The sequence below is a fragment of the Dama dama genome, chromosome 12 (assembly GCF_033118175.1).
Source record: "Dama dama isolate Ldn47 chromosome 12, ASM3311817v1, whole genome shotgun sequence".
NCBI classification, from domain to species: domain Eukaryota; kingdom Metazoa; phylum Chordata; class Mammalia; order Artiodactyla; family Cervidae; genus Dama; species Dama dama.
Genome location: NC_083692.1, coordinates 2,780,472 through 2,799,641, shown reverse-complemented (window position 1 = coordinate 2,799,641; position 19,170 = coordinate 2,780,472). Strand labels below are relative to the sequence as shown.

Genomic DNA, 19,170 nt, shown 5'->3' with positions numbered 1-19,170 from the left:
GGCACTGACCGCATGAGGCCTGGCGGGAAGGTCCCTGAGAATCCAGAGACCACGCCTGGAGAACTCACCTTTGCCCAAGGACAGTTCTGCAGTGCTTTGTAGAACACACCTTTGCTTCTTTCTTTATTTCCTAAGGAAACCTGAAGCAAGGGGGAAAAAAAATACAGACCTGAGGCAGAATCTCAGGCCGTCAGCCGCTGGCCCACACGGGGCAGAGGTGCAGGGGCCACGCGCTGTGGGACGCCCTCGGGGCCTCCGCTGCGTCCGCGGGCCTGAACCGGGCCCTGAACACGGCTGACCTGTCTTCCTCTCCTCCTCTCCCACATGCCGAGAAGGAGGGTGATGACAGAAAAGGCTTGCTTTAACACTAGCCATTTTCTGAAAACTATCTTACAGAAATGAGATAACCAGGATTAACTGAGTCAACAACCTTGTCACGAGCAAATTTCTGATCAGGAATTTCAGTCTTGAGAGTGTGCAAATGGCACATTTCTACTCTAAGCATGTTTTTATCCAATGTGTGTACGCTAAGTCACTTCAGTCGTGTCTGACTCTGTGTGATCCCATGGACTGTAGCCTCCCGGCTCCTCTGTCCATGGGATTCTCCAGGCAGGAACACTGGAGCGGGCTTCCATGTCCTCCTCCAGGGGATCTTCCTGACCCAGGGATGGGACCATGTCTCATGTCTCCTGCACTGGCAGGCGGGCTCACCACCGTGCCGCCTGGGAAGTGTTCATACAACACTGAGGTATGAAGCCTTAGTCTCAACTCACAGGTGCTCTTCCCACACCTGCTGCGGAAGCCGGCTCCCCTACACCCCCTCCCCCGCCAGCTCCCCTCTCCCAGGTCCCGGGAAGGGACTAGCCCCTCCCCCAGGAGTCACAGGCCCCCAGGCAGCTCCGCGGGCGGGCGCCCACAGCTATGAGTGGGCACAAGCTGAGCTCGTGGAGCTGAAGTCTGGACTTCTGGAGGCTCCCATCCCACACCAGGAGGCAAGACATGAAATCTACGCTTTTGAGCATAAGAATAAACGTTAAAACCACAGAAACTTTGGCGGTAATTCATCCTGGAGCCGCCTGCTGCCCGTTTGTGCTGGGTGTGTGCCTGCGAGCTGCTGTCTTGAGACAAGCTACCCAGGCCGTTCAGAGCTCAGGGGAGGCACTCCCAGATAAGTTACAGACTCTAAGAGGCTGGGGGAGGCCCAGACTTCTAACCCCGAACTTCTCCTAGCCCCTACCTTCCTCTCTGCGTCTCTTTACACCCCTCTCTATTAAATGTCATTGGGAAATGTTCAAATACTTTGATCAACTTCAGAGAACTTATCCTATGGAAATAACCAAAAATATACATATTTATGAATAGGGAAGGTCACTTAGGGCTTCTGAAAGGTACAGTAGTCAATGGAAGGCACTTTGATATGACAACAGCCTTGAGCACTGTCTAGACACTCAAGTGGCCTGGAAGACGCTGTTTCTAAAAAACCACAAAACTCGGCAGTAAATGTATTAAAGAAGTCCAGCCCAATGTCAGGCCTTTAACCAAAGACAAAGCCACCTCAGACCCAGTGAAGCCCAGGAACTGCCTTTCGGCCTGCAGAACACATTGACAAAATTAAATGGCTGTGGTGCTTCTAAGTAAAAGCAAAGTTGCTTTGGAAATGCCTATTTTAAAAACCACAGTCCAGACTGAATATTACCTTTTAGTAACAAAATAGAATCAAAACCTGGAAATTCTTAGAAGCAGAATAGCAACACATTTAGGTCTCTTTTGAATGAAAAGCTCTCAGACCAATTTCCAAGTTGTTTCCTCAATGAAGTCAACTCAGAAACCCACAGATATCCTGGGGCCGCCAACTGCCCAGGCAGTCCTCCTCAGTCACTCCACCAGGCCCCTCCCGGGTCCTCAGCGCCCCCCTCACTCCACCAGGCCCCTCCCGGGTCCTCAGCGCCCCCCTCACTGAACCAGGCCCCTCCCGAGTCCTCAGCGCCCCCCTCACTGAACCAGGCTCCTCCCGGGTCCTCAGCGCCCCCCTCACTGAACCAGGCCCCTCCCGGGTCCTCAGCGCCCCCCTCACTGAACCAGGCCCCTCCCAAGTCCTCAGCGCCCCCCTCACTGAACCAGGCCCCTCCCGAGTCCTCAGCGCCCCCCTCACTGAACCAGGCTCCTCCCGGGTCCCGAGCGCCCCCCTCACTGAACCAGGCCCCTCCCGGGTCCTCAGCGCCCCCCTCACTGAACCAGGCCCCTCCCGAGTCCCGAGCGCCCCCCTCACTGAACCAGGCCCCTCCCGAGCCCTGAGCGCCCCCCTCACTGAACCAGGCCCTTCCCGAGTCCCGAGCGCCCCCCTCACTGAACCAGGCCCCTCCCGAGTCCCGAGCGCCCCCCTCACTGAACCAGGCCCCTCCCGAGTCCTGAGAGCCCCCCTCACTGAACCAGGCCCCTCCTGGGTCCTGAGAGCCCCCTCACTGAACCAGGCCCCTCCCGAGCCCTGAGCGCTCCCCTCACTGAACCAGGCCCCTCCCGAGTCCTGAGAGCCCCCCTCACTGAACCAGGCCCCTCCTGGGTCCTGAGAGCCCCCCTCACTGAACCAGGGCCCCTCCCGGGTCCTGAGAACCCCCTCACTGAACCAGGCCCCTCCCGAGCCCTGAGCGCTCCCCTCACTGAACCAGGCCCCTCCCGAGTCCCGAGCGCCCCCCTCACTGAACCAGGCCCCTCCTGGGTCCTGAGAGCCCCCTCACTGAACCAGGCCCCTCCCGAGCCCTGAGCGCTCCCCTCACTGAACCAGGCCCCTCCCGAGTCCTGAGAGCCCCCCTCACTGAACCAGGCCCCTCCCGAGCCCTGAGCGCTCCCCTCACTGAACCAGGCCCCTCCCGAGTCCTGAGAGCCCCCCTCACTGAACCAGGCCCCTCCCGGGTCCTGAGAACCCCCTCACTGAACCAGGCCCCTCCCGAGCCCTGAGCGCTCCCCTCACTGAACCAGGCCCCTCCCGAGTCCTGAGAGCCCCCCTCACTGAACCAGGCCCCTCCCGAGTCCTGAGAGCCCCCCTCACTGAACCAGGCCCCTCCCGAGCCCTGAGCGCTCCCCTCACTGAACCAGGCCCCTCCCGGGTCCTGAGAACCCCCTCACTGAACCAGGCCCCTCCCGAGCCCTGAGCGCTCCCCTCACTGAACCAGGCCCCTCCCGAGCCCTGAGCGCTCCCCTCACTGAACCAGGCCCCTCCCGGGTCCCGAGCGCCCCCCTCACTGAACCAGGCCCCTCCCGGGTCCCGAGCGCCCCCCTCACTGAACCAGGCCCCTCCCGGGTCCCGAGCGCCCCCCTCACTGAACCAGGCCCCTCCTGGGTCCTGAGAGCCCCCCTCACTGAACCAGGCCCCTCCCGAGCCCTGAGCGCTCCCCTCACTGAACCAGGCCCCTCCCGAGTCCTGAGAGCCCCCCTCACTGAACCAGGCCCCTCCCGGGTCCCCGGCGCCCTGTCCCGCTCTTCTGGAAGAGGAAGCAGCTCTGCAGGGAACAGCCCCGGCGTCCGTCCCTACCAGGAAGTTCAGGTACATCCTCCACAGCAAGGGGCACTGGCTGCCGTGGGCGCTCCGCATGGCGCTCTCAAACAGGGCTCTGATCCGGTGCGTCAGGCCGATCTCGGGAAGGGTGGCGTGGACCTCTCTGCCGTCCACCCTGCAAGACAGAGGCTCACGTGACTCCGGGACAACGGCTCGGGCTGAGGCCGCAGCGGGGTCAGCGACGGGCGGTCAGAGCGTGTGGCGGGCAGTGCTGCCCTGGGTCTGGGGCGCGGGGGTGCGTGGCTCCTCCAGGGCTGGCGGAGCGCAGCACCCAGGCTCGGTGGTGCCTCCACCCCGCAGAGTCCACCCTGAGGGCACACGGACTCCTTTTCTCAGGAGAACCTGCCCTTCATCCGCAGAGTGCAGACTTACGTGAGACCTTTCAGTTCAAAGCAGAGTGAATAAAATTCGAATGGGAGGGGTGAAACACAAGGAAACTGAAACACTATTCAGAGGCAATCTGAACACCGCCTCTCTCAGGTCAGAGTAAAACAACAAAGGTTCTAGAAGGAAAAACGATGCCTCAGCTAACACGTGCCCAAGCCTATACTGCTTAATGTTCAGACATAAAAGTGTTATCTAAAAAGAGACATTTAAAGCGTGACCCCGTTATCACCAGTGATAATAACACAGGCTAGTAATTATTTTGGAGTCTGTGCTCAGCACTCCGTCTTCCCAGAAACCCTCTGAGGCAGGCTCTTTAATTATTCCCATTTTACAGAAAGGGAACAGACCAGAGCTGTAAGCTGCCCTGCCCAAGATCACACAGGTGCCAAGTGGAAGCGCTGGGATTTGACTCCGGGCCCGAGTGCCTGCCCGACACTTGCTCTACAAGGTCTCAGACCCCGCAGGCGGGGCCGTCAGACTCAGGCACCAGAAGCAAAGCCCAGGACGCCCCGGAGCGAGGCCTGGGAGACACCCCCAGGAGCCCTGGCAAAGGGGCCGCTCTCTGCCCTCACTCTTTTTTCAGCACACTTTCCTGCCGCTCCTTGCATCTCTCTTTCCTTTTTCAAGGCATTTTCCTGTAACACAGACCGCACCGCTCCCGCCACCCCCGCAGGCGTTCCAGGCCCCGGGCCGCGAGCATTTGTGTCTTCCAGAGGCTGTTGGGCTGTGGGAACCGTGACCACATGGGGGGCCTGCGGACCACGGACGAGGTGCTCTGTAACTACCTCTGCACGGCGTCCACCAGTCTCTTCCTCATTCTCTCCGCTTCAATCGCGAACAGCCACGGCTCCAGGTGTTTGGCGGACCTGGTGACGGCTTGGAAGAATCTTCTGGTCCTGCTGGCGCTGTGGGACTTGCTCTGAATCTGCACGTACGACCTCCAGAGAAGCTGGTTGCCCGGGTACAACCGTAAAGCCTCTGAGAGCGCCTCTCGCAGGGGAGCCAGCGGGTGGGCGGCAACCCGGCCGTGGAACCTGAGCAGGCTGGTGTGCATCAGGGTGACGGCCTCCAGGGCGCCCTCCAGGCCGGCACCCTCGGCGGAGACGGAGCCCCTGAGCCCTGCAAACACCTGCTCATAGACGCGCGCAGCGGCGCCAATGCCCACGGTCAGGTACTGGAAGAGCATGAAGCACTTCGCCAGGGTGACCAGGCGGCTGAGGCGGTCGGGCAGGCCCTGGTCGGGGCCGTAGCGCTCCGCCAGGCAGTCCTGCAGCGCGTGTTCATACGCCTTCCGAGCCTTCAACACGTGCACGGCCGAGGGCTGTCCCGGGCAGGGCCCGGATGGGCCGCGCTCGGCCAGCCCCGTCAGCACGCGCACCGCACGCGCAGGCGCCGCCCCGCCCACAGGCGGCGAGAGCTCCGCCTCCAGCGCCGCGTAGAGCAGGCCGAGCTCACAGAGGTCCGCGTCCGCCAGGCCGCCGCCACCGGCGGTGCCCAGGGCCGCCTCGAAGACCTTCCGGGCATCCTCCGTGTTGCCCAGCAACCACTCCAGATGTGCGTACTGCTGCCAGAGGCAAGAGCTGTTGCGGTTGTCCGGCTCCTTGAGGAGATTCTTGGCTAGTTTTTTGCAGTTCTTTCCCAGTGACTTTAATCTCTTCTTGTTTTTAGTGTGCAGACACCAAATGACCTAAAGGTAAAAAGGAAAAGAATGACTTCAAACGCTCCGAAACGTTAAAGACATCCCTTTGTACTGTCGAGTCCTCTGGTGGCTCAAATGGTAAATAATCTGCCTGCAGTGTGGGAGACCTGGGTTCCATCCCTGGGTGGGGAAGATCCCTTGGAGAAGGGAATGGCAACGCACTCCAGTCTTCTTGCCTGGAGAATCCCATGGACAGAGGAGCCTGGTGGGCTGCAGTCCATGGGGTCACAGAGAGTCAGACAAGACTGAGTGACTACACTTTCGTTTTTTCTTTGTACTGTCAGCTGCAGGAAGCCACACAAGGCATCTACACTGCCTGCCTCCGTCACATAACTGGTAAACACATAGGCTCCCTGAGAAATAGGTCAGGATTCTACCAAGGCCACAGGAGCCCTGAAATGAACACGCCCAGGTTTCCATCTGACACTCCTGTAACAAGGCTTATACACCCCAAACAGCCTTCTTCAAAGACAGGTGATCAACAAATGTTGTTGTCTAGTCGCTAAGTTGTGTCCAATCCTTGGGACCCCACGGACTGTAGCCGGCCAGGCTCCTCTGTCCATGGGATTTCCCAGGCAAGAACACTGGAGTGGGTTGCCATCTCCTCCTCCAGGGGATCTTCCTGAGCCAAGGATCAAACCCGCATCTCCTGCGTTGGCAGGTAGATTCTTTACTGCTGAGCCAGCAGGGAAGCCCCATCAGAGTTTACCAGACACTATTTTAATAACACAGCCTGGCGTGTGCCCTCTGCAATTAAGGGATCAGAACTTTGGGCGTTAAAATTTAATTCTAGCTGGTGGCCAGCAGAGGGCAGGAGAGTCAATCCTAGACAAATTTCCAGCGGGTAATGGATACTAAAAAGCAGAGTAAGTAGCTTATTTTATCTATTTTAATAAGTCCTTAAATCCTCTAGCCCAGCTTAAGCTTAAGCGTGGTCCTTAACACTAACTGCTGACAATCACAGACATTGGTAACGGAGTCAGCACAACAATCACAGACATTGGTAACGGAGTCAGCACAACAAACAGCTCCGGTCACTGACAGCTGGACTCAGTCCCCCTCTTCCCTGCGGCCCCGAGAAGGGGCAGCCCCACACGCGGTGCCCTCGGGTCCCTGAAGGAGGAGGTGCTGTGGCCCGGCGCCCTGCAGGACACCGAGAGCCCGCCACCCTGCCGACAGAGCCACAGGAGCTGAGGTCCCCACCCAGGGAGGGGGGCCGGGCGTTACCTTGGTGATCTCGTACCGTAGCCAGAAGACGCAGAGCTGAGACCGCTCCCTGCCTGCAAACAGAGGCAGCGCCAGGTGGAAGACGTTGCGGATAAACTCCTCACCCTCTCGACTGGGACCCCGGGGCCAGTGCCGGCCACCCAGAGGGTCCATGCGGCCCACACAGCCGACGCCGGAGCAGGAGAGGTCGAGGAAAGTCAAGGGCTTTTCGTCATAAAGTTCGTTGTCGAAGATGCTGTTCTCATCCATGGCCAGATAAAGGCAGGAGGCGGGAGGGCTGAAGCCGGAAGGCACCCCCAGGAACTGCAGGAAGGCTACAATCAGCTGAAACTGGAGATCCGGGCTGGAAAGTCGGATCAGAGACTGCCCGAGATCATCAAACAACACCTGCGAGGACAAAGACGGCGTGACCGAGTGCGGCGAACAGACAGACGTTTCCCACCGCCTTTGTAAACTGTGTGTGGCCGTGCCGGGTCCTTGCTGCTGCCTGGGCTGCGCTCCTGTCACCGTGAGCGGGGCTCCCCTCGAGCCGCGGAGCCGGGCGTCTCCCTGCAGAGCCTGTGCCCCGGGGCACACAGGCTCCACTGCCCCACGCGGGTGGGCTCTTCCCGGACCAGGGCCCGAGCCCGTCTCCTGCTGGGCAGGTGGATTTCCGACCACTGAGCCACCGGGCGGCCCCTCACCACCCCCAGCAATTGTTTTTACATGGATGTGCGCCAGCATTACTCAGTTTTAAACACACGGGAGCTAGGTTTTCTGTAAGATGAGGCAAGCTGAGGGGGGCGGGTGGGCACCGGGGGCAGGGTCTCACCCCTCCTGGGCGCCCTCCGCGGGAGGGAACACCACAGCAGGGACTGCCGAGGTCGCCTGATGGATTCACAGGAACTCCAGAATCGCATTCGCTTCTGAGAACACATGGCGTCGCTTTTATAGTTACTTTCAAAAGTTACAGTTGGGAAAAATTTTTATTTCAAGATAGAAGAACGTTACTGTTTTGTGGTTTCTTTGTACCAAATTGCTTCAGGAAATGAAAAATATACTCCAAAATATATAAATAGCAGCAAAGGAAAAAGGAGACTGCGGGAGCAACGGGCCATGCTGGGAGCGATTATAAGGGCCTCATACTGACTGTGCTCACTGCTGGCTTCACGTCACAGCTTTCAACCGTGAGGCCTCGGGGACTACACTCCGTCTCTGGCCCTGTCCGCCTGGTGTCTGCCGCCCTCAGCAAAGAGGACCACGATAAGACTGGACCACCTGGGACTCGACCCATCAGAACCATCAATTAATCAAAAAGCTTTTCTGCTCCAGGTTTTCACCAAAGCAAAGAAATCTAAGAAACTGCTCACAGCAGTACGTGGCTCCAGGAATGAGCTTCCGGGAAATCGTCAAATTGCTGAGCCTCGAGAACTAACTTCTGGAGGTCAGCCATGTAAAACCCTCACACACCAAAGACAAACCCCACCCACTTTCTGAAAACTTCGACTCAGCCAGGGCGGGGACCTCTCATGCAGACTCAGTTCCCTGGGAATCCGGCCGCTCCCTCCTGCCCAGAGAGCACCTCTCCTTCTCCCCGATCCTAGGTGCTTAACCCCAGTCTGGCCACCCCCTTCACCTCTCCTGGGACACCCCAGTCCTCTGGGGCCTTCAGCCATCCCGAACCCTCTGCTGGAGTGCAAGCACCCAGATCAGACAGATGCTCACTCGACATCGAGGACTGGCAGAGGCCTTGTCACGGGGCATCCTCTGTCCAGACATTGGGGATGCAGATGCAAACAGGAAAAGTCCCCACCTCGAGGCTCGTGCTTTGTCAGAGCCTGGGAGCCTAGCTGCTGTAAAACCTCTCAGTCTGTACCCGTGACTGTCACAGGCCAGGCACACTGTGGACCCAGACCCTAACTTGCACATGGGTTTTTTCACTAAGCATGTCCCCTAGGACCACATCACCCACGGCTGGTTGAATCTGAGGCTATGGAACCTTGGATGCAAAGGGCTGACTGCAAAGTTATACTCAGATTTTCAACTGCCAGGGGCTGATGACCCTAACCCCCTCATTGTTTGGGGTAGACTGTAGTTGGTATTTTGTCAATGTAGCTCAATTCCAGGTATCAAAATAGAATTTCTTCCTTTATTTTAATGTAAAACTTCTTGGGTTCGAAAATCACTGTGGACGGTGACTGCAGCCATGAAATTAAAAGATGCTTGCTCCTTGGAAGAAAAGCTATGACCAACCTAGACAGTGTATTAAAAAGAAGAGACATCACTTTGCTGACAAAGGTTCATATAATCAAAGCTATGGTTTTTCTAGTGGTCATGTATGGATGTGAGAGTTGGACCATAAAGAAGGCTGAGCCCCAAAGAATTGATGCTTTCGAATTGTGGAGCTAGAAAAGACTCTTGAGAGTCCCCTGGACTGCAAGGAGATCAAAGCAGTCAGTCCTAAAGGTCATCAACCCTGAGTATTCATTAGAAGAACTGATGCTGAAGCTCCAATACTCTGGCCACCTGATGTGAAGAGCCAGCTCACTGGAAAAGACCCTGATGCTGGGAAAGATTTGAAGGCAGGAGAAGAAAGGGACGACAGAGGATGAGATGGTTGGATGGCATCACTGACTCGATGGATATGAGTTTGGGTAAACTCCGGGAGTTGGTGATGGACAGGGAGGCCTGGCATGCTGCAGTCCATGGGGTCGCAAAGAGTCGGACACAACTTAGCGACTGAACAACAACAGAAACTTGCAGAGCTGCCAGCCGTATAGAAGGGCACCAGGCCCTGAAGGAGGGAGCCTGAGTACCTGGCAAGCACCAGCGCTCAATAAATGCTACTTCCTCCCCGGGAGGACGGGCCTGGTCCCCCACTGTCCCACTCGGCCTGCACCTCCTGCCCCCATCTCCCGAGTCACACACACATGCATCTTCAAGGATCAAGAGCGGGGAACGTGGACACAGAGGAAGAATCTAGGAGAGTAACTCCATGATTTCCAACCTTGAGCCCTCAAGGCTTAATGTGGAAAACTGACTGAATAACCTGGAAGCCAGTCTCCAGAGGGCTGACCACCAGACCCAACCGCCTCCTCGGGGACCGTCAGGGTGAGCGCCTCGAGGCTCCTCCATCACCAGCAGCCAGCGCAGCCCCGCCCGTTTCCCGGGAGAGGACATTTCTGAGATGGGAGCGGGAGCGGGTCAGCCACTCCCGAGCCAGGCGGGGGCTCACACAGCGCAGCAGAGATGCGCCGCTGGGGTGCGGGGGCCTCACCTGTCGCTCGGGATCCTCACAGTCCTCCTCTGTCTGCTTCCTGGCCTTGTCCGGGCGCCACGGCCGCCAGTGCCTGCGGTCTCGGGACCGCTCGGCAGCCAGCCAGATCCGCCACCGGGGCAGAGTCTTGTCTCTGATATCCTGCTCCTCGTCCTCCGGCTCCTCATCCTCGTCATCTAGGCAAAAATGAAACTTCCAGCAACCAAACCAGCGGACAGCGCCGCCCTCAACCCTTAAACCCACCTGGTTGGCCAGGGACGGGGTCACACCCAGAAGGCTGAGACAAACATGACCCAGGCCCGGCCTTCTGGGCCACTCAGTGGCATTTACGGACTCTCCCATAATCAGTCAGGTTCCCAGGAAAGGAAGGTAAGCCGATGAATCAGATGATTTTTTATACTATCACAGCAATTAAAAATGGGAATGACATATTTTAGAAGAGAACTGTCCAGGAGAACTTTCTGTGATGATGAGAATGTTCTAATTCTGTGTGATATGGTAGCCACATGTGACTTGCTGGGCACTTGAATCGTAGCTGGTAGAATAACTGAATTTCAAATTTTATTTCAACTAATTTTAATTAAAACAGCCATGTGTTGCTAGTAGCTACTGTATTGCACAACACATTCCAGAATGCTAAAGGACATTTAATGATAGCACTGCTTTAGGTTTTCTTAAGCTGCCAGAATATCTAGCCAGTGGCCCTATGATTATCATGCATGTTCACTTTTTCTTTTAAAGAAAAAGGCAATTCAAGATATCCTGTATTTTATTTTACTTTGTTTCCTAACCCTGAACATGCAGAATAAAAGAGTCTTCCATTAAAGTTCAATATTTAAAAATAAACAGAGTATGTAAAATGGTACGGCCACCCAGAAAACAGTCTGGCAGTTTCTTATGAAACTATAATGCACTGACCATAAGACCTAGAAATTGTATTCTTGGGTGCTGATCCCAGAAAAATGAAAACCTACATTCACACAAAAACCTTTACACTAATGCCCACAGCAGTTTTATTCACAAAAGCCAAAAACTGGCAATGACCCAGGTGTCCTACACTAGGCCACTAGAGAAAGTACGGTACAGCTATGCCACGAGCAAAACTGCTGATAAACGCACAATGTGGAGAGATCTCGTGGGGATTCTGCCAAATGAGAAAAAGGCAATCTTCAAAAGTTATACAGAAAACAACTGTCAGTGAGGATGTGAGGACATCGGAACCCTGGTGCGCTGGTGCTGAGGATGCGAAATCGTGCAGCTGATGTGGAAAAACTGTGTGAGGTTCCTCAAAGAATTAGAATCACCACATGAGCTGGCAGTTCCACTTCTGGGTGTATTTCCCAAAGAGCTGAAAGGAAGGACTCAGACAGGTATTTGCACATCCGCGGTCTGAGCGGTACATTCACAACTGCCGAAAGGTGAAGCGATGCGTCGTGCGTGTGATATATGCATACGGTGGGAAATCATTTAGCCTTAAAAAGGGAAGAAACACTGACACGTGCTCCGCGCCGTGTAAGCCTCGAGGACACGAGGACACACGCGGTCAACAAGCAGCACTGACTGCGCATGCGCTGCTCTTCAGCGCCCGGGGGCGGCCGTCGGTGCAGGGGGCCAAAGGGGGAAGCGGGGAGCGCGCTGAACCAGGGTGGGGCCGCTGGGGGAGACGGACGAGCTGAGATGGATGGTGATGATGGGTGACAGGCGTCTGAATGTGACTAATGTCACCGAGCTGCATACTTAACGATGGCCAGAATGGTAAACTGTGTGTGAGTTTTACAACTAGAAACGTTGAAAAGGGTCACATATGATTCCCTTTATAAACAGGTGAGAGAACACAGTAGTGAACGGAAACGGAGACGGGGTTCGCGGTGGGGTGGCCAGAAGGGGGCGCACGGGGGCCTCGAGGGAGGCGGGGGCTGCCTGAAGCCCACGCGGGGTAAATGCAGAGTGCTGAGCAGACACAGGCCGAAATGAGCGCCTACAACGCGGGCGAAATCTGAGCGACGCTGCGGACGGACGGACCAGCAGTGACTCCCGCGCCCGGGGCAGCGGGTGAAGGGTGCACAGAACCTCCCGGTGTACTTGCTCCCCAGCTTCTTGGCGGGGGGTAGGGGGGCTGCTTTAAGGTGTCTAGGGGAAGAACAGCCTACGCTCCCTGGTCTTTCACCGCATGCATTTCTGACGTTTTGGGATCTGTATCACGTTCTTGAGTCACTGGTGAATCGCTTACACACATAAACAAACCAGAAGGATGTAAACACCCCGCGAGGAAGAGGCAGCGGCCTCTGCGTGGGGAGGCACCTCACCTGGGCTGACGGCCACCCAGCCGCCCCACTCCTGCTGGTGCATCCAGGCTCTCCAGCCTCGGGCGCCCTTCTCCCCGGCCCGGGGCTCGCCGCTGTCCCAGAAGGGCTCAAAGAACTCCACCTGTCGAGGTGTAAAACATGGAGGTTAGCCGCCACGTTCAGCTCTGTGCCAACAAGCACCGAGTCCCTACCGTCTGTTGGGAAGCTGTATTGAGGTTTGGTCATGCGCTCCAGAGTAATCGAAGCCTCAAGCGCCGTGGACTGGTCCTGGGCCAGGCTTCAGCCCAGGGCGGTGCCCCGACCCTCGTCAGCAACCCCTCCCATCACAGAGACTGTCAGTCAAGGGGTAGGGATGAGGGGAGCTCTGACCCCAACCCCTGACCACGCCCCGGGCTCTGCAGAGAGACTGAGTCACTTCTGTAGTACAGCCCGTTCTTAAAATAGCAAAACATGTCTTAAAATAACTGTGTTACCTGGCTTACTATACTAACAATCAGTTATGTCAATACTAACCAATATTCCTGAACCCAATTTTGTCCAGAAAACAAAGGTTTAAAAATAATGATGAGAAAAACAGTTTTTGCAGGCCGTTCATGAAAGCTCCACAAGATGGAGACCTCAGCCTGTCACGAAAGACCTTGGAAAGTCCACCATAAACTGAGATACCCTGTCCATCTCCTACCAGACTTTCTTCATCAAGTAGAAAACTGAGTTTTCTTAAGTGGAAAAAGGTTTTCTTATATCCCTCCCCTACCACCCAAATTAGGATCAGTGTTGACAAAGCACCAACATGTAATTTCACTGCAACTTCAGCCAAGGTCTTAGGTGGAGGAAAGGGTAACCCGGGAGAGACATGAGATGCGGGTTAGAATGCAGAGGCAGGAGAGAGGACCCTATGATACAACTTCCCTGGTGGCTCATTGGTAAAGAATCTGCCCGCCAATGCAGGGGACACAAGTTCGATCCCTGGTCCAAGAAGATCCTACATGCCTCAGACAGACAACTGAGCCTGTGCACGACAGCTCCTGAGTCTGTGCCCCAGAGCCCGGGGCTTCTAAGTACTGAAGCTGAAACACTCTAGAGCCCCTGTTCCACATCAAGAGACACCACCGCAATGAGAAGCCCAAGCACCACAACTAGGGAACAGCCTGCACGGAGACCTAGTCAAATAAAATATAAAATTATGAAAAAATTTAAAAAAAATACAAGGCATGATAACTGCTTCCCTGGAGGTGGGTGGTAACTAGCATTTAAACAGGGGCTGATAGTAAGGGGGAAAAAAAAGGACATCAGTGAGTCTTTATAGCTGGGGAGGTGGACAGAGCGTCTTTTAGCTCTCAATGCTTCACTACTTTTGTGACAGAATTTTCCTAGCATTGCCAGGATATTTCTGAGACAACCCTCAACTGATGTAAGGAGGATATAAATATTTTGAAAATACTACCACCAACTCCTATTACCCACACCCCTCCCTAAAAGACGGAGGGGCGGAGACAGAAGCCGGGACTCGGGCAGGACACGCACCTGGCCTTTGGTGGGCAGGCCCTCCACACTGTCGGGCTTGAAGAATGTGAAGTCGACCATGGCCTGGAACAGAGAGACGGCCTTCTCGGAGTGGCCTGCCTGCCGCAGGAAGTGGCACTGCTGGAGGAAGAGGGCTGAGGGCGGGAGAGCAGAGGGGACAAGCCTGGTGAGCACCTGGACGGGGAGAGGCCAGCTCCCACGGCATGCAGCTCGGCACCCGGCCGTCTTCTCCCCGAAACCAGCGACTGTCGTAGCTTCCAATTGGTGCGACAAGCAGGTCCTGACTTTAAAGGACCCAAGTAACATACTGCAGTCATAGTACATTTATTCTCATTTTTAAAGGAAACAGCCACAGAGTACAAATAGTAACGATAAAACAAGACCGGTGGATGGTCTGAATATTGGTTATCAAGTACTCTGAGCTCATTATTATGAGAAAAACTCTGGGAAAAGGATGGCGCAGTAGATTTTTTTTTTAATCAGAGAGCCAAGCTCTGTACTCAGTTGATCACTAGATGGCATTATTCACCAGCAATTTCCATCATAGACTCAGTCCTGCTGTAAACAAATCTGGGTTCCATGTCTGAAATTTTCAGTTCATTTAAAATAAACTGTGGTTCAATTCTCTCTACAAGATACCATTAAGCTGTTTGAGCATATCAACACATAATATCAGACATGAGCCCCTTTAAGGCAGTGACGCAAATGTTTATTATTTCTAGAGCAATATATTTCTTCTATCTTTAGAAGTTAGTAGCAATATTCAATAGCAGGGATTTGATCAAAGAAACGCCTGCTACTGAGTCAGACCCTGAGCTAGGCTCCCCATATACCGTCTCAGCTGACAGGTACAGCCCTCCTGTGAAGCAGGTATTGGACTGCTGTTGCTGGGGGAGAAACTACAGCTCACACACATTAAGGAACCTACCCAAGGTCACACAGGAACCTGTGAAGGGCAAACCCAGCATTCAGGTCAGGAGTGATACACTCCAGTGTAATACGCCGTCTCTGGGATCTCATTACTGGACAAAATGTGTAACATAGTCTAGTCTCCTTTAGGACCTACTGAAAATGTTAACAGTATAATGATACCAGTAACCTGTATCTATCAGTGATTTCCGGCCAGCCAGGGCACCCTGCAAGCGTGACCGCCTAAGCCCCCACAATGGGGTGAGACGTGGGCATCTCAACAGATAAGGCCACCAACAGCCAAAGCAGTTAAGAGACTGCATTTACCCGAATAACAAGTGGAAAAGTTGGAACTTCTAGTCTGGCGATATTTTCCGAACTGTACTGGCTTAATGCCTCCTGCTGCCCAGAAGGGGGGGGGGGGGGGGGGGGGGTAACCCGTCATCAAAAGGAGTCATAATACCCTTTTTTAAGCATCAGTTTTATCAACTTAGACTTTCCTAAAATAAATCAAAGATAAACTATTTTCAATGAAGCCAAAAGAAAGACCCACCCCTCCCACGTCACTGGACTGGGTCGCTGTCTTCTTACCAAACATGGCCTCCTCAGTGCCCGGCAGCTCGGGGTGGGAGACGATGCTGCCGTCCCTCACGGCGGACAGGGTGCTCAAGCACTTCCCGTAGAGACTCTGAATTTTTGATACAGAGAAGGTGCTGAACTGGCTCTGGCAAAACAACAGGTATTTCTGCCAGAGGGCTGTGTTGTTGGGATGTAAGAAGATCAGTTTCTGCCACTCTTTGAGCAGAGTGGTGGGCTCCCAGAACTCGGCGCAGAGCTTCAGCTTGGCGAGCTTCAGGTCCACACTGCTCGGATTGCTCTCAATGGCCCGCTCCAGGATGGCCAGCTTCTTCTCCAGGACCAGCCTCAAGGACCGCTTCCGCGTCTCCGGCTCTCCTTCCTCCACGGCGTAGAGGCCCGGACTTCTCATGACCTCGTCCTTGACAACAAAAACACCCACTCACACAGGCAAGCAGAACCGGGGGCCCAGGGTGTCGACGCTGCTCGAGGAGTGACTTACAAGGCCCACAGGGCTGCTCACTCCATACAACCAACTGCTCTTTGGGTTGGTAGCTCTGGTATTGTGTTTGGGGTTGGGAGTTTAGTCGGTAAGACATGTCCAACTCGCTGAGACCCCATGGACTGTAGCCCGCCAGGCGCCCCTGTCCATGGGACTCTCCAGGCAAGAATACTGAAGTGGGTTGCCATTTCCTCCTCCAGGGATATTCCTGACCCAGGGATCGAACCCCTATCTCTTACGTCTCCTGAACTGGCAGGAGGGTTCTTTACCAATGGCACCACCTGGGAAGCCCTATCCACTCTCTTATCTCTTCAGAGTCCCTTGGACAGCAAGGAGATCCAACCAGTCCATCCTAAAGGAAATCAGTCCTGAATATTCATTGGAAGGACTGATGCTGAAGCTGAAACTCCAATACTTTGGCCATCTGATGCAAAGAATTGACTCATTTGGAAAAGACTCTGATGCTGGGAAAGATTGAAGGCAGGAGGAGAAGGGGATGACAGAGGATGAGATGGTTGGATGGCATCACCGACTCAATGGACATGAGTTTGGGTAAACTCTGGGAGTTGGTCATGGACAGGGAGGCCTGGCGTGCTGCAGTCCATGGGGTCACAAAGAGTCGGACACAAATGAGCGACTGAACTGAACTGATTTACTTACTTATTTACCTGGCTGCGCCAGGTCTCAGCTGCAGCTTGTGGGATCTAGTTCCCTGGCCAGGGATTGAACCCGAGCCCTCTGCACGTGGAGCACGGAGACTTAGGCACTGGACTACCTCGAGAGTCCCCGTCATTTTAAACTTAGATTTCTGTATCAATAACTAGCATGCAGTGTCTTAAAAATCTTTTCTGAAAAGCCGATTTTACCAATAACACAGCCGAATGTGGGACAAATGTGGTAATTACATAAGTGGTTCCAAAAATAAGTGGGACAAAGACAGAACCACGTATTTCAGAAAGGGAGCTGGTAGCTCTAGCCACGTCACTGCCGACCACCCTGTGCACTCCGCATGTTCTCTTGAACTTCAGGAACACCTCCCCGCTGCGTGGCGAACACCCACCCCCTTTCTGTTCACAGTTCATCATCTCTTGGAGGCTGTTTCTTACTCCCGAGTGGCCAGTCACCCCCTCATTCCATCCCCAGCTTCTACGTCACAGCATGTCCTGCCCCAGACTGCAGCTACCCCTCACACATCAGTCTTCATCACTGGGCTTTGAGCAGACTCAGGGCAAGGGCTCTATTCTCATCTTTAGAGGCCCAGCACCAGGGTTCCTCACAGGAGCTCAACAGTCACTGCAGGATAAACCAGTGCCCAACATTAGGGCCATCATTCCCAGGCAGGAGAACTGGGACAGTGATGCTTACCTGGAAGGCAACAAAAGCCATCCACAGCTCCGTGTCCCGAGGGTTCTCCCGAACCTTCCTGTTAAACTCCTCCACCCTGGCCTTGAGGAGCACGCTCTCTCGGTCGGGCTGTGAGTCTGGTGGCCTGGACTCCTGCTCCGAAGGACCCTGTCCCTGTAACCACTGCGTTGTGACCTGATCGTAAATCCCCAGCGGGTTCAGCCAGCTGGCAGGAGGGGGAGCCACGTCGTCCATGCCCCCCACCGGGATAAAGGAGAGCGGCTGGGATGACGGAGCTACAGGCTGCCTGCTGACGGAGAGGCCGGCCTCGCTCATTAACCCCACGCTCTTCTTGGTGAAGTAGCGTTCAGTGTGCTTGTGGGAACGCTTCTTTTCTGTGGAAGTCCCCTCCCAAGACACACACTGCTTCTTCGGGTTGAGGCCGAGGCAGGAGTCTCCTTTCCTCTTGTATCTAATGTTTGAAAAAGAAAACAGGTTACCGAGAGAACGCGCACACTGGCTCCACAGACCGAAGGCCCAGCAGACACTTTCGTTCCGCCAGTGAAGTTCACGTATTCAAACTCATCTTCCCTTCAAACTGTTTCTACTCAGAGAAGTTCCAGGACTTTTCCTCTACTGTGCCATTCATCTATGTCTCAGGAGTTTCAGATCACGCCTGTCTCCCAGACCTTAGTACCTATGCTCCCCCAAGCTCTGCACAGCGTGTCATCGCGTCCCCTCAGGCCGCACCGCGTGTGACAGGCGAGGGGATGCCATCTTCTCCCCTGAGCTCTGCTCAGCGTGTCATCGTGTCCCCTCAGGCCGCACCGCGTGTGGCGGGAGAGGGGACGCCATCGTCTCCCCCGAGCTCTGTACGGCGTGTCATCATGTCCCCTCAGGCCGCACCACGTGTGACGGGAGAGGGGAAGCCATCGTCTCCCCCGAGCTCTGCACGGCGTGTCATCGCGTCCCCTCAGGCCACACTGCGTGTGACAGGCGAGGGGATGCCATCTTCTCCCCTGAGCTCTGCTCAGCGTGTCATCGTGTCCCCTCAGGCCGCACCGCGTGTGGCGGGAGAGGGGACGCCATCGTCTCCCCCAAGCTCTGTACGGCGTGTCATCATGTCCCCTCAGGCCGCACCGCGTGTGACAGGAGAGGGGACGCCATCGTCTCCCCCGAGCTCTGTACGGCGTGTCATCACGTCCCCTCAGGCCGCACCGCGTGTGACGGGTGAGGGGACGCCATCATCTACCCCAAGCTCTGTACGGTGTGTCATCACGCCTCCTCAGGCCGCACCGTGTGTGACGGGTGAGGGGACGCCATCGTCTCCCCCCAGCCTCATTCTTTAGTAAGGACGCTGAGGCCTCAGGTGACACCGGGTCCTCTGGCTCCGGGACCAGGCCCTTTTCCTCTCTGCTGTCTACTTCAGAAAATAACAGAGAGGTCTAAGGTTCTTTTTTTAATCCTGAGACAAAGTGTGTCAAATAAAATTACATTTGGCTATTTTCTACACTCTACAGGAAGAGAGGCTGGGTTCTAAAACGCTTTTATGGATCGTGTAGGCGTCCCCGGAGCTCCAAACGCATGACTACTGAGTATCTGTACAAAGCTAAGGAAGACAGGGCCCTTTTCCGTGTGTGCGCGCTCCGCAAACAACCCAGCTAAAACATCTGCAAACGACCTGAGCAGCAGCGGCACGAAAGACACGCGCGGCCGATAAGCGCGTAACAGGCGGCCAGCCTCGCCGGCCACCGAGGAAAGGCAAGCGGAACCACGGCGCGCCGGGGCACAGACCACCAGGACAGGGCGATGGACACCCCGGCGAGGGGCCCGCAGGGGGCCGGGCCTCACGCGCCGCTGCGGGGACGTCAACCGGCACAATCACTT

At 55.3% G+C, this 19,170-nt stretch overlaps 1 protein-coding gene across 1 annotated transcript in view; it reads right to left on the bottom strand.

Moving 5' to 3' along the window:
* NRDE2 (NRDE-2, necessary for RNA interference, domain containing) overlaps nt 1–19,170 on the bottom strand; it is a 45,530-nt gene that overhangs the window by 2,064 nt on the left and 24,296 nt on the right. The window contains exons 5-13 of the mRNA XM_061156431.1: nt 17,305–17,755; nt 15,453–15,858; nt 13,953–14,086; nt 12,429–12,549; nt 10,123–10,298; nt 6,867–7,253; nt 4,726–5,627; nt 3,530–3,668; nt 69–140 (exon numbers count right to left, since the gene is read on the bottom strand). Coding sequence (XP_061012414.1) covers nt 69–140; nt 3,530–3,668; nt 4,726–5,627; nt 6,867–7,253; nt 10,123–10,298; nt 12,429–12,549; nt 13,953–14,086; nt 15,453–15,858; nt 17,305–17,755 — 2,788 coding nt within the window. The remainder of the gene's footprint in view (nt 1–68; nt 141–3,529; nt 3,669–4,725; nt 5,628–6,866; nt 7,254–10,122; nt 10,299–12,428; nt 12,550–13,952; nt 14,087–15,452; nt 15,859–17,304; nt 17,756–19,170) is intronic.